This window comes from Nerophis ophidion, linkage group LG07 (genome assembly GCF_033978795.1).
Source record: "Nerophis ophidion isolate RoL-2023_Sa linkage group LG07, RoL_Noph_v1.0, whole genome shotgun sequence".
Lineage (NCBI taxonomy): Eukaryota > Metazoa > Chordata > Actinopteri > Syngnathiformes > Syngnathidae > Nerophis > Nerophis ophidion.
Window position 1 is genome coordinate 39,789,791 of NC_084617.1, and position 15,799 is coordinate 39,805,589.

Sequence of the window (15,799 nt, forward strand, 5' to 3'; positions counted from 1 at the left end):
TAAGAAACTTCTCTATGACTTCAGTTTCAGACTTCTTCTATTGGTTTGATACTGTCATTACTGTCACAGGTGGTGGAAAATTGTATTACAACCGAGTAACGCTGTGGATCACAGCTGAGAAACCGATACTTTTTAGGCAACCTCCTACGGGGTTAAGAAATGTTGGGATAAAGAACAAGTGCTTAAATTTTGGGGGTGATCCGAACAACTGTCTAGATTCTTTAGTATTGTTAGGTTTGGCCTGGCGGCGGCACTGTATGTGGTCCCCAAGTGGTTTTCTAGTTCTAGCATATCTTCTGATCTTTTCTCTGTAGGAAGACTCTGTTCCCAATGGCCTGCGCGCGCTGCCCCTCTTCTACGCTACCACCATTGGGATCAACACCTTCTCCATTATGTACACCGGAGCACCATGTAAGATCGTGTAGTTTAACACCAGCGCACCATCAAATTATCACATCAGTCATAAGAGGCAATGGCGCCGCTGTAACATTCCTGCAGGAGGTGCGACAAACGTGTCGCTAGATTTGAAATACTCATATGTTGACCCCATGATCGCCTTGCAGTGCTCGGGATAGAGATGCTACCGATCTGGGCCATATTTCTCATCACCTTGGCCGGGTCGCTGGTGTGCGCGGCTCTTGTCTGGTTCTTCGTCTGTCCATGGATGAAAAGGAAAATAGCAAGTAAGTATCCCGACAACACTTCACTGTGATTATGAATATACAGTACAGTGGAACCTCAAGTTATGAATTTACATGGGTGTTAACCAACTAAGTAACTTTCAGTTTTAAGACACTACAAAAATTCAAAGTTGTTCTTTTCTTGTGCCGGCATATTTTTTGTCTTGAGGAGCTTCTCTAGCAGAGCTGGTCAAATAAAGGCCCAGGGGCCACATGCGGCCCGTTAAGCTTTTCAATCTGGCCCGCAGGACAATCCCCCAAAAAATGTTTTGATATTTAAGATGGAAACTGTAGCTGCTATTATGATGTGAAGTGATGTTTTCAAATGTCTTGAACTATAGAAAGTATTTAAATGGTTGGAATCTGCGCTTTTGCATGATATACTAGTTAATATGGTACCGTATTTTCCGCACTATAAGGCGCACCGGATTATAAGGCGTGACTTCAATGAATGGCCTATTTTAATATTTTGTTCATATATAAGGCACACCGCATTATAAGGCGCATAAAATAGATGCTACAGTAGAGGCTGGGGTTACGTTATGCATCCTTTAGATGGAGCTGCGCTAAAGGGAATGTCAACAAAACAGTCAGATAGGTCAGTCAAACTTTATTAATAGATTACAAACCAGCGTTCTGACAACTCCATTCACTCCCAAAATGAATAAACAGCTGTTTTATATTCACCCCGATTCAATATATACAGTAAATCAAACGTTAGTACAATCACAATATAGTAACACTCGAAATAGTGCAAAGCAATAATATATCAATAACTCAACGTTGCTCAAACTTTAATGTCACACAACACAGAAAATAAACATGTAAAGCTCACTTTATTAAGTTATTCCTCATCCACGAATCCCTCAAATTATTCTTCTTCAGTGTTCGAATCAAACAGTTGGGCGAATACGGCATCCAAAATGCCCGGCTCCGTCTCGTCAAAGTCGTCATTAAACGAGTCAGCGTCGCTGCTGTTAATGTTAAATTATTTCGCTGCTGCTCTATTCCCGTCTTCTACTGTATGACTGATCGCCTTAAGTTAAAACTCGGCACGCCTTCCGCAGTCATATATCCCAGCATGCACCGCGCGCTTCTTTTTCTACGACGGAAAATAAGGTAGGCGGCTGATTACTGTAGTTGCGAGACCTCTTGTGGCATGTTTAATTCGGACACTGAAGAAGAAGGATTCGTGGATGAGGAATAACTTATTAAAGTGAGCTTTACATGTTTATTTTGTGTGTTGTGTTGTGTGACATTAACGTTTGAGCAATGTTGAGTTATTGATATATTGTTATTGCTTTGCACTATTTCGAGACGTCGTTAATGGAGTCAGTGTTGCTGCTGTTGTGTAGCAGTTCAGTGACAATTCCTGCTTTCCTGAAATCATGTCTCTCAATAGGAGCCATTTCGGGGTCTTTACATTTAAACACACAAATGGAAATGAAACGGCACGGCCTGGCGCAGTCACATATCCCAGCATGCACCGCGCTTCTTCTCCTACGGGGGAAAATTAAATCGGCGGCTGCTTACCATAGTTGTGAGACCTGTCGTGGCTCAATATTGGTCTATATATAAAGCGCCCCGGATTATAAGGCGCACTGTCAGCTTTTGAGAAAATTTTAGGTGTTTAGGTGCGCCTTATAGTGCGGAAAATACGGAAATCTAATTTGTTACTATGGTCATCTAAGTCACAGCAGCTCAGACGAGGCACCAAGCAGTGTGGGTGGGGAGCGTTTCCACAGAGTGTTTCCAGAGCAGCCGGCCTGAAAACCGGGTGTCAGGGACAGACGCAGAAAACTATTTTTACAACAAAGTTCTAAAGCTTAGTGATGTATCAGATGTATCAGATTGTAGGTGTTTTTTTTCCCTTTGCGTTCATTTTTGCTCTGTTTGTTGCATTTTTGATGCGTTTCGCTTGATTGTAAAATTCGTCAATCGAGAGGGGGTGTGACGTTGATATGTTGTCAATATTCAGTGTTTTATCGTTCATAGTTAATATTGTAAATCCCACAGTCTTTATTTTCATGTAAATTCTGAGTGTTTCATTCAGTAAAAAAAATAAAATTCCATTCAGTTTTTTCAGGCAGTCTGTTATAACGTTTGTAGTATTCAATCAAGACATTACTGTGAGGTTTTGTATTAATGTTCCTAAAAATAGATATACCAGTCCCAAGACACATTTTTTCCGCTAAATTTGGCCCACAAGTCAAAATAATTGCCCAGGCCTGTTCTATAGAGATGTGAGATTTGACGTTAGCGGATGAATCAAGTCCTTTGAACAGCTCCTCTAAGTGAATGATGAGAACTGATTCCCAGTTTTGAGACGTTTTGAGAGCAACAAAAATAAAAATACATTTTTACATATGTAAATATAGGAATGTATGTGCATTTTTACAAAATATATTATTTTAAATTGTATGTATTTTTCATTTATTTTTATTTTTATTTGGGTTCATTATCATTAAGTGTAGTAGTTCAAGTGTACACACTAAGTATGGTAGTACAATCTTGTACTCACATATTTATTATGTCCTAATTTTTATTGTAGTTTTATTTCATCTTTTTTTTTTATCCATTAATGCTTTTTATAATTTTTTATTGTTTGTGTATTTTTTTCTTGATAGTTAAAATGCTACACATTTTTTTAGTTGAGAAAAAAATTCTAACTAGTGATGTCACTGCCAAAGCATGGAAATATGGCACCACCTTATTGAATGTTTGCAACAAAAGCACAACAACAAAAGGTTTGTATAGTAAAATAAATTTCTACTTAGGAAATAATATAAATATAAAGAATTTGTTCCAGCCTTGATAAAAGTCCATATTTTAGCGAAAGTTTTTACACTTTGAACTAGAGCTGGGCGATATGACTGAAGACCACTACGATATAGGTTTTTTGTATTGATTGATACAATAATTATTGATGTTTTTTATGGATTATTTAAGCCTGCCAATAAATACAGTAATGCAATGTCCACGTCACAAAGGGTGCTATTTAGCTATTTATCAGTGGACAAGGTGTCTGGTAGAATGAGCACAGCTAAGGTGGTACAATAAATGCAGCGGTCTTGTAGTTAGTTTCAGTTTTGAGACACTCGATGACAGTAGCCTATAAGCAATTGAACACTACACAAAGTAGTTTGGTAAGCAACTAATAAGACAAATACATTGTGAGTGTCACAATTTTGCCACATTGTCTGCATTAAAACCAACAAAACTAATGACCAGTTTCTGTTACTGAGTTTCTCTTCTCACTCCATGCAGAGAATCCACTGTAAGACAGCGCAACCGACCCTGTTAGTTGATACTGTTGCAGGATTGGATGTTAGCGTGTCCCTCCCATCGCTCAGTGACACTTCCTGTTTCCTGGGTTCCCAGAGCTCAAATGACTTCTTGCAACATATCTTGCTTCATAATTTCTGTCTTCTTCCGACCAAAAGAATACAAATATATATCAAATGTTTTATCGAAAACATTTCATATTGATGTCAATTATGTCGCCATCGAGATATACAGCAGTGGTCCCCAACCACCGGGCTCGATTGGTCCCGGGCCGCAGAAATTTTTTTTTTTTTAATTTTTATTTTTATTAAATCAACAGTATATTGATATTGTTTTATTAGCCCTTCTTTGAACACAATATAAATTGCTATACAGTACTGTATATCAAACACACAAGTGGGTGATGGATCAACTTTATCTTTATTAAGAAGCCAAAACAACTCGCATACACAGAAGACACTTTGGTGCCACTTACAAAAGATCAGAAATCCCAACAACTCTTAAAAGGAGCCATATGTAAAAATCTTGCTACAAATGGTAATGTAATGACGGTAAAAAATCTGTAGTCCTCTCCCCCTCTCCCTGACTGAGGTTGCCAGATATGCAGCCGAATCCAGCTCGATGGACTGGAACTTCAAACTTCCACTGCACCCTGAGGTGCTGGGACCATAATAGCTGAATAGACAAGCATTTTGTCAATAACAAATCTCTAACCAACACATTTTACACGGAAATGAGGCTATTTTCAGGAAGAAGTACATCATGCCTGCGTACAATATCACAACAAATGGCAATTATATGGTTATTGTCAGTACTATCAGAAAACAAGACTAAAACCAACTACAACCAACGCTAGCAATGGTTATACTCGTGAAAATAAGTAGAGCATGCTTAGGAGCCTAATGTATGCCCAAAACTAAAGAGGAGACATTTTACCAAGGTATACACGAATAAGGAATTATTTTATCATGTGATTTGGCTGTTTCTATATGTTTCACATTGCTATGATGACAACCATGCTAATGTTGGAACCCATTTCCTCAGCGTGTCAACATACTGAGAACAAAATAGGCACTGCGTGGCGCAGTTGGGTGAGTGGTTGTGCCAGCAACCAGAAGGTTCCTGTTTCAATCCCCACCTTCTACCATCCTACCATCCTAGTCAGGTCCGTTGTGTCCTTGAGCAAGACACTTCACTCTTGCTCCTGATGGGTCGTGGTTAGCGCCTTGCATGACAGCTCCCGCCATCAGTGTGTGTGAATGGGTGAATGTTGAAATAGTGTCAAAGCCCTCTGAGTTCCTTAAAAAGGTAGAAAAGCGCTATACAAGTATAATCTATTTACTGACACTACCCATATCCACATAGGTTTTATTTGTCGAATACATATTTTCCCCTTTCAGTTGGAATATACATCGACATACAGGCTAACGGGCATATATTTCCCCCGCTAGCCCATATGTCGATCTGTCATTACTGAGCTAGCAGTAGCCAGACGAAGATGGCGGTGCGTAACTGGCAACCTGAATGTGACACACTCACGGACATTCAAACGTTGGAGGGCAGGGCATCGAAATTAAAACAATAACAAGATTAGCAGTTATAGAGGTATTGGAAAAGAACATGATTTATTAATGCCTTTTGACATATTGGTACTATTTAATGATGACTTGACATGAAATTGCTACAATATTAAACATCTTAAAAAAGTAAAATTCACTTTCATTAACATCGGCAATGGAAGCGCTGACGAAAAAAGAGCAGATAGAAGGGCGTCTGAAAGAGGCAAAGCTGAACGAGAGTTGCTCTTCTCCTTCGCTGTAAAATATGTCTGCTTTGGCATATTTTTCCGAAAGTCTGGTTTCATCACAGTTAAAACTTTCTGGAAACAGTGATTCTATTCTTCGCTGGTCTGTTGCCCTGCTTTTTGCCTGTAGGCGGGACACTAAATAAAATGAATGAATGAAGCGTTTGTTCACACAGACATGGTTCGCACATTTGGCTGGATCGAAAATTTTGTAAATCGAAAAGTTGCCGAATAAAGTGGTCTGTAAATGAAGGTTCCACTGTGCGACCATTACTTTTGTAATTGACCTAAAGAGCAGAGCTTGTGCACATGAAGTTGAGAATTGGTGACCAGTCATAAAACCTGCACATGAGGCCAAAAACATTGTGACCTGCATGCTTGGAAAGATTATAGGTCGACATTAACGCTCTTAATGTTTTTAATACTACATCCGTCTAAAACCAAGCGGTGAATGGCTGAAGTTGTTTGAATTGAGGGATGTTTTTAAACTATACAGTGTGGCTGTGCTGGAAATAGTTGGCTTGGAACCAGCTTGTGGCTGAACTAGTTTTGTGTTTTCAGCGAAATGTCGCTTCATTGTTTTCCAACACCAGTCCAGCTGTTTCAGTTTGCTTTAGTCAAATCTGACAGTGACATGTGGCATGTTTATTTTTTTATTAATTAAAAAAAGATTGTAGGCATGGTCATTGCATCGATTTTATCGATTAATTCAACTTTTTTGGTGCAGAATATTTAAACAATCAAAAATCAATGTTTTTCTTTAATTGCACCGCATATTTTTTATCCTGAGGAGCTTCTATTTCAGGGATGTCCATCTCGTTTTTATCGAGGGCCACTTGGCAGTTATGGCTGCCATCAGAGGGCCGCTTGTAACAGCGAATAATGTATGAATTTGTCTACCATTCATTATTAATTGTATACATTGTTTTAAGTAGACTGTCCATTTTACAGTAAAACTTTACATATACAAAATGTATAAAATATTGTTTTTGGGGGGGGGGTTTATAACATTTTGCAGTAAATTGAAAAACATTTGGGTGGGGGGGGCTTACAAAAAAAGATGGCAGCTTAGTTGCCTGTATTTTTGTCTTAAATGTAATTATACATTCATTTCATTGTTTTTTTACATTATTATGTGAATGGAAAAAAAGTACAAGTTCTTTTTTTATTCTGGTAACTTAGCTGCCAGTTTTTCTACCGTAAAAACAAATGTACATTCTTTCCATTTACAGTAATACACCATTAAAAACAACAACCGTAGATTTTACATTCAAAAACTGTCAGCTCAGTCAACAGAATTTTAACGCAAAAAACCGTAGCAGTTTTTTCAATTTACAGTATTATTGTGTAACCCACCTTCTGCCCAAATGCTGCTGAGATAGGCTCCAGCAACCCCCGCATCCTCGAAAGGGACAAGCGGTAGAAAAATGGATGAATGGATGGATGCTGTAAAGCAGTGGTCCCCAACCACCGGGCCGCAGAAGAATTTTTTACCAAAAAAAAATAAAATAAAATAATTTTTGTATTTATTTATTTATTTTATTTTTTATTAAATCAACATAAAAAAACACAATATACACTTACAAATAGTGCACCAACCACAAAAAACTCCCTTTTTCATGACAAAAACGTCCCTTTTTCATGACAAAGAAGAAAAAAAAAAAAGAAAAAAAAAAGGACACATATCATTTCCAGGTGTTTGCGGGCCAGATAAAATTATGTCGTGGCCCCCCTCTTTATAAATGTGAGCTTTGACGTTCGCAAATGAATCAAGTCTTTTGGACAGCTCCTTTAAGTGAACGATGAGAAATGATTCCCAGTTTTGGGATGTTTGTTTGGGAGCAAAAACAAAAACATTTTTTTTATTTATATATAGAAATGTGTGTATATTTTTTAAAAGTTTTTAATTTTTTAATTTTTATATATATGTTTTATTTCATTTATTTTTATTTTTATTCACTTTTTGGGTTCATTATCCTTAAGGGTAGTACAATTTTGTACTCACATTTTTATTTTGTCCTAAATTTTAATTGTAGTACTATTTATACTTTTTATTTCCATTAATGCATTTTCTTTTTTTTTTTTTTGTTCGTGTTTTTTTTTTCTATATTGTTAAAATGCTACACATTTTTTTTTTAGGTAAGATAACAATTTAAGCTAGTGATGTCACTGCCAAAATTATGGCATATGGAATTATGGCACCACCTTATGGAATGTTTACAATAAAAACACAACAAAGATATAATTATCGTCAATATTTCAGAATAATTCCCACCAATAGAGTAATATTTATTAAAAATAAAATATTCTGATCTAGATTTGATCATATAACTGATACTGGTGATTGATTCCTTGGTTGAAAAAAAAAAACTGTTGAAAAAGAAACTAACTCTAATTTCGAGCCAGTCTTTTGAACATATCTTTGAAAGGAGGAGAAATAAAAGGTATAATGAAGGACCAGTAATAGTTTTTGTTCAAATAGAAGTGAAACTTGGTTTGAATTATCTCAGTCATTTGTATTCACTAGTTTCTCTTAATAAGTAGGGAAACATTTTGAAAGAAACGTAAATTGAGATTTTATTTTTAGGCCTTAGCGCACAGGCTTACAGTATATTCTTATTAAATGAAAAAAATGGTTGTTCCGTTAGACATTTTTTTTATTTACGGCACAATACCAATGTTGGAGCCTTAAGTATTTGCTGATACCAATATAGATCCGATACGATTTCAGTAGGAATTATCAGGGGTGTGGACTCGAGTCACATGACTTGGACTCGAGTCAGACTCGAGTCATGAATTTGATGACTTTAGACTTGACTTGACAAAATGTAAAAAGACTTGCAACTCGACTTAGACTTTAACATCAATGACTTGTGACTTGACTTGGACTTGAGCCTTTTGACTTGACATGACTTGCTACTTTCCCCAAAACCCAACGATTAAAAAGTTATTCAGGAGCGCTCCGTATCTTCCTTTGTGTACGTGTGTCTGTCAGCGTGTGCGCGCTACTTGTCAGAACAACAGCCAATCAAATTACATCACGTTATATTCGTCACACAGGATTCAGCCAATCAAATTGCAGGAAAACCAACGAAGAAGATCTCTCAAACAACCCGCCAGTGAGGAAAAATTATGCCAAAAATATTTTCATTCGGGGATTAAAACTACGAGTTGGTCAACAAACAACAATTTCCAGTATGCAAAGAATGCGGTTCGAAGATTTCAGACGGAGACGCAACAACTTCCTACTTCGTTTGACATTTCAAGATGCACAATGAAGGGTAAGTTTTAAATGAAAGCTAACGTTTATTGGCTGAGTAACGTAATTTTTATTTGTTGTGTAGTTAATTCAGTGAGGCTGTAAACTCACTGCTAACATTAGAACCACAGACATCTTATAAGGGTACGCAGCATCGAGCGCTACTGCCTACTGGCGCTGACGAGACGCGGGGCCGCCATCTTGGAGTGGTGATCCGCTCCACTCAGTGCAATTTATTTGGCAGGAGCAATGAACTGTCAGCGCATTTAATTCATTTGACCTCACTGAATACCACTCATTTCCACCCGCTTTTTTGTCATACGTGTAGCTATGATAAAGGACACATGTTTTGGCGTGTTCATAGTTTGCTTAACAGTAATATAATATTCTTATGTTGTTACTTGAAGACTTATTCCTGGTTACAATTAGACTTTTAAGAGAGTATTGTCTTATATTTTGCCTAAAATGATAATGCATCATAATCAGTTGTGGCTGGTGAATTTGGTTTTAGGTGGGGCTGAAAGTTTGTTAACCAAATACCTGTAGGGGCGGGGTCATCCTCCCCCAGAAGATTTCTTTGTGATTTTCACATACTTGAAATATTGAAGATCTTTGCTCCTTCTCAACTCTGTGGTGATATTATTTTCACAAAATACAACCAATAGTACGTTAATGTTAAATCTTACTTATGAAAAGTAAGCCCCAGAATCCTATTTTCAACAGTCCTCTCATTTGAGCAGGAAAACGCTGAACACCAGCCCGACATCTTTGTTTTCTACCTGTCAGTTTAGGCTGCTCGCTGGCACCTTGTTGCCTCTTCAAGATGGCGGCCAAATTGCTCGCGTAATAGCAGCCAATGCTGTGTCTACTTATAAGATGTCTATGGTTATAATGTCATTGCAAACACGACAATCTGTTGCGTCCACTGCAGTTCGCTACTTTATTCATACTTTTTGTAAGGTGATTTTTTTTTAAGCGGGGTTGCATGACGTACCTACACATAACGTTACGTTGGTGAATGCATCACACACAGTAACGCAACGTTAGACGGCGGTCAGCAGCACCGCGTATTTTAGCCACCTACAAAAAGACAGACATAGTCAAATAAAGGTCGGTTAAAATGTATACTATATTAAGAATATGTGTACATATTGCATAGGGCCCTGACATCTAAAAAGTATGACTCTGTTCATTATGTTCATGTATTTGTTATGAGATGAGATCAATGAGATAAGGTAAGAACAGGATAGAAACTGCTGTTGAACTAGTTACAATGCAAAATGCCATGGAAATACATTGTTAACACGTTTGTGCAAATAAGTACAGTTGTACTTGTTTTTTTAAAATGTGTTTATTCTGTAAAGGAATGAGTTAAATGTTTAAAATGACGGGTTAATAGTGCTATTATGAAGTGCAATGTCAGCACTATTTTTTTCCTGCAGTTTCAAATGCACTTGTTTTAATAAATGCATACAGCGTTTTAAAATCATACACAATCTGTGTAAATATATAAGTCTGGGGTTAAAAGGACTTGAAATGACTCGAAACTCAAAATGCAGGACTTGGGACTTGACTTGAGACTTTCCAGTCTTGACTTTGGACTTCACTCGGGACTTGCCTGTCTTGACTTGAGACTTGACTCGAGACTTGAGGGCAAAGACTTGAGACTTACTTGTGACTTGCAAAACAATGACTTGGTCCCAGCTCTGGGAATTATATACAGTATTATTTTGTAGTGTGGAATGTTAGAAAAGGTTTGATCAAGTTTAATTAGTCAAACAGAGAAAACTTGTAGGTATGGAAGATACTAACTTTATTTGTAATTGGACTTTTGCTGTCTTTAAATTGAAGTGGAGTGGTAATTGTTTTCTTTGGTATCATGTACTGACCACTCTAATTTCTTGAATTAAGCTCATGCAGACACGTTTGTTACTGGATACTTTGTACCTGCAAGTAATACGCAAGTATAATACACTATTGTGCCAAAAGTATTTGGCCACCTGCCTTAACTCACATATGAACTTCAAGAGCCATCCCATTCCTAACCCATAGGGTTCAAACAATGTCGGTCCACCTTTTGCAGCTATTACAGCATCATCTCTTCTGGGAAGGCTGTCTACAAGGTTGCGGAGTGTGTTTATAGGAATTTTCGACCATTCTTCCAAAAGCGCATTGGTGAGGTCACACACAGATGTTGGTCGAGAAGGCCTGGCTCTCAGTCTCCGTTGTAATTCATCCCAAAGGTGTTCTATCAGGTTCAGGTCAGGACTCTACGCAGGCCAGTCAAGTTCATCCACACCAGACTCTGTCATCCATGTCTTTTTGGACCTTGCTTTGTGCACTGGTGCACAGTCATGTTGGAAGAGGCCCGCACCAAACTGTTCCCATAAGGTTGGGAGCATGGAATTGTCCAAAATATTTTGGTATCGTGTAGCATTCAAAGTTCCTTTCACTGGAACTAAGGAGCAAAGCCCAACTCCTGCAAAACAACCCCACGGCATAATTCCTCCGCCACCAAATTTCACACTCGGTACAATGCAGTCCGAAATGTACCGTTCTCCTGGCAACTTCCAAACCCAGACTCTTGCATCAGATTGCCAGATGGAAAAGCGTGATTTGTCACTCCAGAAAAGGCGTCTTCACTGCTATAGAGTCCAGTGGTGATTTTTCTTTACACCACTGCATCCGACGCTTTGCATTGGACTTGGTAAAGTATGGCTTAAATGCAGCTGCTCGGCCATGGAAATTCATTCTATGAAGCTCTCTGCGCACTGTATGTGAGGTAATTGGAAGGTCCCATGAAGTTTGGAGCCCTGTAGCTACTGATTGCAGACAGTGGGCGACCCCTTTGCACTATGCGCTTCAGCATCCGCTGACCTCTCTCTGTCAGTTTACGTGGTATACCACTTGGTGGCTGAGTTGCTGTTGTTCCCAAACTTTTCCATTTTCTTATAATAAAGCCGACAGTTGACTTTGGAATATTTAGGAGCGAGGACATTTCACGACTTGATTTGTTGCATCCAATGACAGTTCAACGCTGGAAATATCTGAGCTCCTGAGAGCGGCCCATTCTTTCACAAATGTTTGTAACAGTCTCCATACCTAAGTGCTTGATTTTATACACCTGTGGCCGGGCCAAGTGATTAGGACACCTGATTTTGATCATTTGGATGGGTGGCCAAATACTTTTGGCAATATGGTGTATTTTGATTATTGGGTATTTTGACAAATATGCTTTTTTAGACTGCAATTTTGTTCAGTAAAGGACACTTAGTACAAATGTTTAGCTTGTGTGCTATTATGCGCTTAGCTGTTGTGTAACTGCTAGCTCCTACTAGGGTAGTCTAGCCCTACAGCCTTTTAGGTTCCATTTTATATTTACGGTATTTCACAAAGATACCAGAAAAGACCAACCTAGTGTGCTTTTTGGGGGACATTTAACTGTAACTGTCAAGTTCAGATGCAAGTCGATATAATCTTATACTTATTTTTTTTCCTGATATCGGATTGATCTCCATATCTAATCGGGACATTCCTGGTTAAAAAAAAGAAAGTCTCTTCAGCGTCTTCACTTTTAAACCCGCCTTTCTATTTGTAGGTCGTTTAAAGAAAGAGCAGCAGGCCTTCTCCAGGATCTCCGATGAAAGCCTGGATAAGATCCCCGAGGAGGAGGAGGAAAGCCCCGTCTTTAAAGAGCTGCCCGGGGCCAAGGGGACGGATGAGGCCGTGCTGCCGCTCACAGGAGGCAGTAGCGAGAGGAATGCTCGCACCTCCAACAGCGAACTCGCCAACCTGGCCAACGGAGGCACTGTCATGCCCAACGGCAGAGTTTATGGTAAAACATTCACTTCTAAACTTGATGCAATGAGATGTAAATATGCCATTTTGGTCTACCATTACAGTCCAGGAGTTTACAAAGGGGAGTGCAACAGCTTAAAAAAAAAAAGATGAAAAAAATTATTTCAAATGAATTAATTTTGAATTTCTACTGTGGGTCTGAGAAACCAGAAAAGTAGCAGTGGCCCAATTGTATTTTGTTTTTTGAAAACTCCTGCTGCACTCACTCCAAATAAAACTGGTCCAGACTCAGACTACTGGTATTAAAGGACAGCAAGAGACTCGGCTAGGCTTCACCACACGTCAGGGTGGCCCTCTGGATTGTGGTATTTCTTTCAATTAAAAAAAACAAAGGTAAGGATTTTAATATGTGATTAATCTATCTTAAGTTTTCTAAAGGGGTCTTCTTCTGTCGGTTTCTGTCATCCAGGTCAATCAGACCTTGTTTGCCATTCGGTGGTCTGTGTTTGGGGCAACTAGTGACTATATGCTCTACTGTCTGGACTGGGTCCACACACTCTCAGGAGGCACTATCCGCAAGTCCCCACCTCTTCATCGGTCCTCAAGCGGTTGAGAGTTGTCCATTGCTTCAGTGCTTCAGTTACTGGCCGGAGACCTCGGTGGGGTCATCGATGTAGTGGTGATGCCCAGATGGTTCTGCTAACTTCTACTGTTCTCTCCATCTTGTCTTGACCTAGGTGGCCTTAGAAATATCAGCTGATGTGCTGAACAGCTCGTGGGCTTGCGTGGCAAATGGGCGCTGTGACTTATGGCGCACGTGTCGTGGTGTTTCTGTGTTATGAAGGGGGTGGAATTCGTTGGTCTGTGCCATTCGGGAGAGGGCCAGTGCGGCTGCTTATCGTCTGATGTTTGCCGGGGCGATACCAGCAAGGACGGGCAGTTGGTTTACTGGGGTCCCTCGCAGGCACCCAGAGACGGTCCACAGGGCGCTGTTGAGGGCGACATCCAACTTGTTTACATGGGACCTACGGCACTAAACCGGGGCCCAGTACTCAGCGGGTGAGAAGACCAGGGCCAGCGTGGACATGTGCAGTGTCTTCAGCGTGGCTAGTGTTGTGTTTTGACTAGATGTTCCTCCCAGGAAATTTAAGTTGCTGGTCAATCCTAAATTCTTTTGATGACACATAAGCTGATTTTAAATGATAACCGAGAACAGAATAGGTATTTTGCAATTTAATCCAAAGCTTTGGAGAGACCAACCTATGTAACAACACATTGAATTAGCATCGCCTAAGTTGATCTGACATCACTTTGGAAGTCCTGTCCTTTTCAATATGCCACTAGCATATTGAAAAGTGAAGTTTCACTTGTAGCACAAGGGGCGATAAAGCAACCGCATGAGGCTATGGTGGCCAATAAAACTCCAATGGAGACCATGACAATTTTTAAAGGGTTCAGAGACACCGGAAACTTCAGTAAGTTCCTTAGACAGGGCTTGGATGCCCTCTAAGGCCCTCTGGACCGAGCCATCGGGGGCGGTGGTGTTAAGAATGAAGGTACAGCATTGGTCACCAAACATTGCACACACACCTTCTTCCTTGGCTAGGAGGTGGTCAAGGGCTATGCGGTTCTGGATGGCGATGAGGGAGGTCGGGGCAAGTTGTTCAGCAAGTCCCTCAACAGCGTCACGAGTCAGGTTGGTCAGTCTCAACAGATTATAAAAAACATAGTTAATGCGTTTTACATTTTTAGTAGCAGTCACAGAGAAAATAGCACCAATGATAGGAAGGCTCTTGAAATCTGCACAGGTTTAACAACACAATTAATGTTGTCAGGGGATCCCCCTTGGTTGTCCTATTGCATCAAAGTAAACACCATCAGGGTTTCTCATCAAATCAAAGGAGCCCCTTACACTCCTCCTAGATGGAACATGGTGGCGTCGGCGGGAAGTTAAAGAGGCTGCTGAAACAGGAGTTCCAAGGGGTGTTAATTTGGTACCCACTAGGGTGAGTGGGGTCACCAGTCTAACCATAGCACAAAGCCCAACGGCTAACGTCGGGATTCTAATGTACAATCTGTGCTCCCCACAATATCAGAATAAGTCAGCCCGAGCCCAAGGGACTATTTTTGAGCAATCTATCAGTGTGGTGCTCCAGGAAGGGTCATTGTCACCCAATTTGTTGGGGGACGAAGAGGGTCCTGTGAATTGAAAACAGGTGTAATTCAGCTTTTGGGCCACGAAGGGAAGAAGTGAGGTGGGATTGTCAACAGGTTGGTACACACAGGCCAACAAATCGCACCCTGACGGCGTGGGTTGAGAAAACAAGGAGATAAGGCAGTTTGAGCCATTCGTGTCAGTCAACTCAAAAGGGGCGGAGTAAGTGTGGTGAAAGGGACGTCCAGCGGAACAAGCAACACAGTCACCCATGTTTTGGCTCTTGGCCATGCTAGTCATCCACCTGAGCCACAGGTTGCCTGCACCCGCTCCTAGGGTCAAAGCTACCAGGTCTTCAGTGGTGATGTCATTAGTATACACAGATGTGAGAGCCTTTGAAACGTCACCAAGGTGGAGTGGCATTTTAGGTGCTACAGAGGGGGTAGAGGTAGTTAACGCCCTCTCAAGGACATACATTTTAATAATCCCTTCAGAGTCTGTACCAGTCTGGTCAACCCCCAAAACAACATAAAAGGGACTGGGCCAATTGGGCATGACACTCACGTTGGCAATTGTAAGGATGAGGGGGTTCTGGGAACGATCAAAATTCCTCTGAAATGTCATCCCTTCCTGAATAGTTTAGCTGTGATAATAGGGGCCAGTGGGATTCCAATGCCTTTTGTAGTGGATTACCTGCGTCCACGAGGGGCACCACCCACTAGAGTATGTATTCTGCTTCCGACACAACAGGGTTGCGTCGTAACAAAGATAGAGGTTACTACCACGGTAATAGCTATTATGTCTCTCGCACTCAATCA

The 15,799-nt window shown here is 40.1% G+C and overlaps 1 protein-coding gene across 10 annotated transcripts in view; it reads left to right on the forward strand.

Annotated features, from left to right (window-relative positions):
* Positions 1 to 15,799, forward strand: part of slc20a2 (solute carrier family 20 member 2) — a 205,630-nt gene that overhangs the window by 142,419 nt on the left and 47,412 nt on the right. For all 10 annotated transcript variants that reach the window (XR_009807494.1, XM_061906154.1, XM_061906151.1 and 7 more), the window contains 3 exons: positions 315 to 411; positions 564 to 683; positions 12,627 to 12,863. Coding sequence is in view for 9 of the 10 variants with exons in the window: in XM_061906154.1 (XP_061762138.1) it covers positions 315 to 411; positions 564 to 683; positions 12,627 to 12,863 (454 nt within the window). In the remaining variant the exon portion in view is untranslated. The remainder of the gene's footprint in view (positions 1 to 314; positions 412 to 563; positions 684 to 12,626; positions 12,864 to 15,799) is intronic.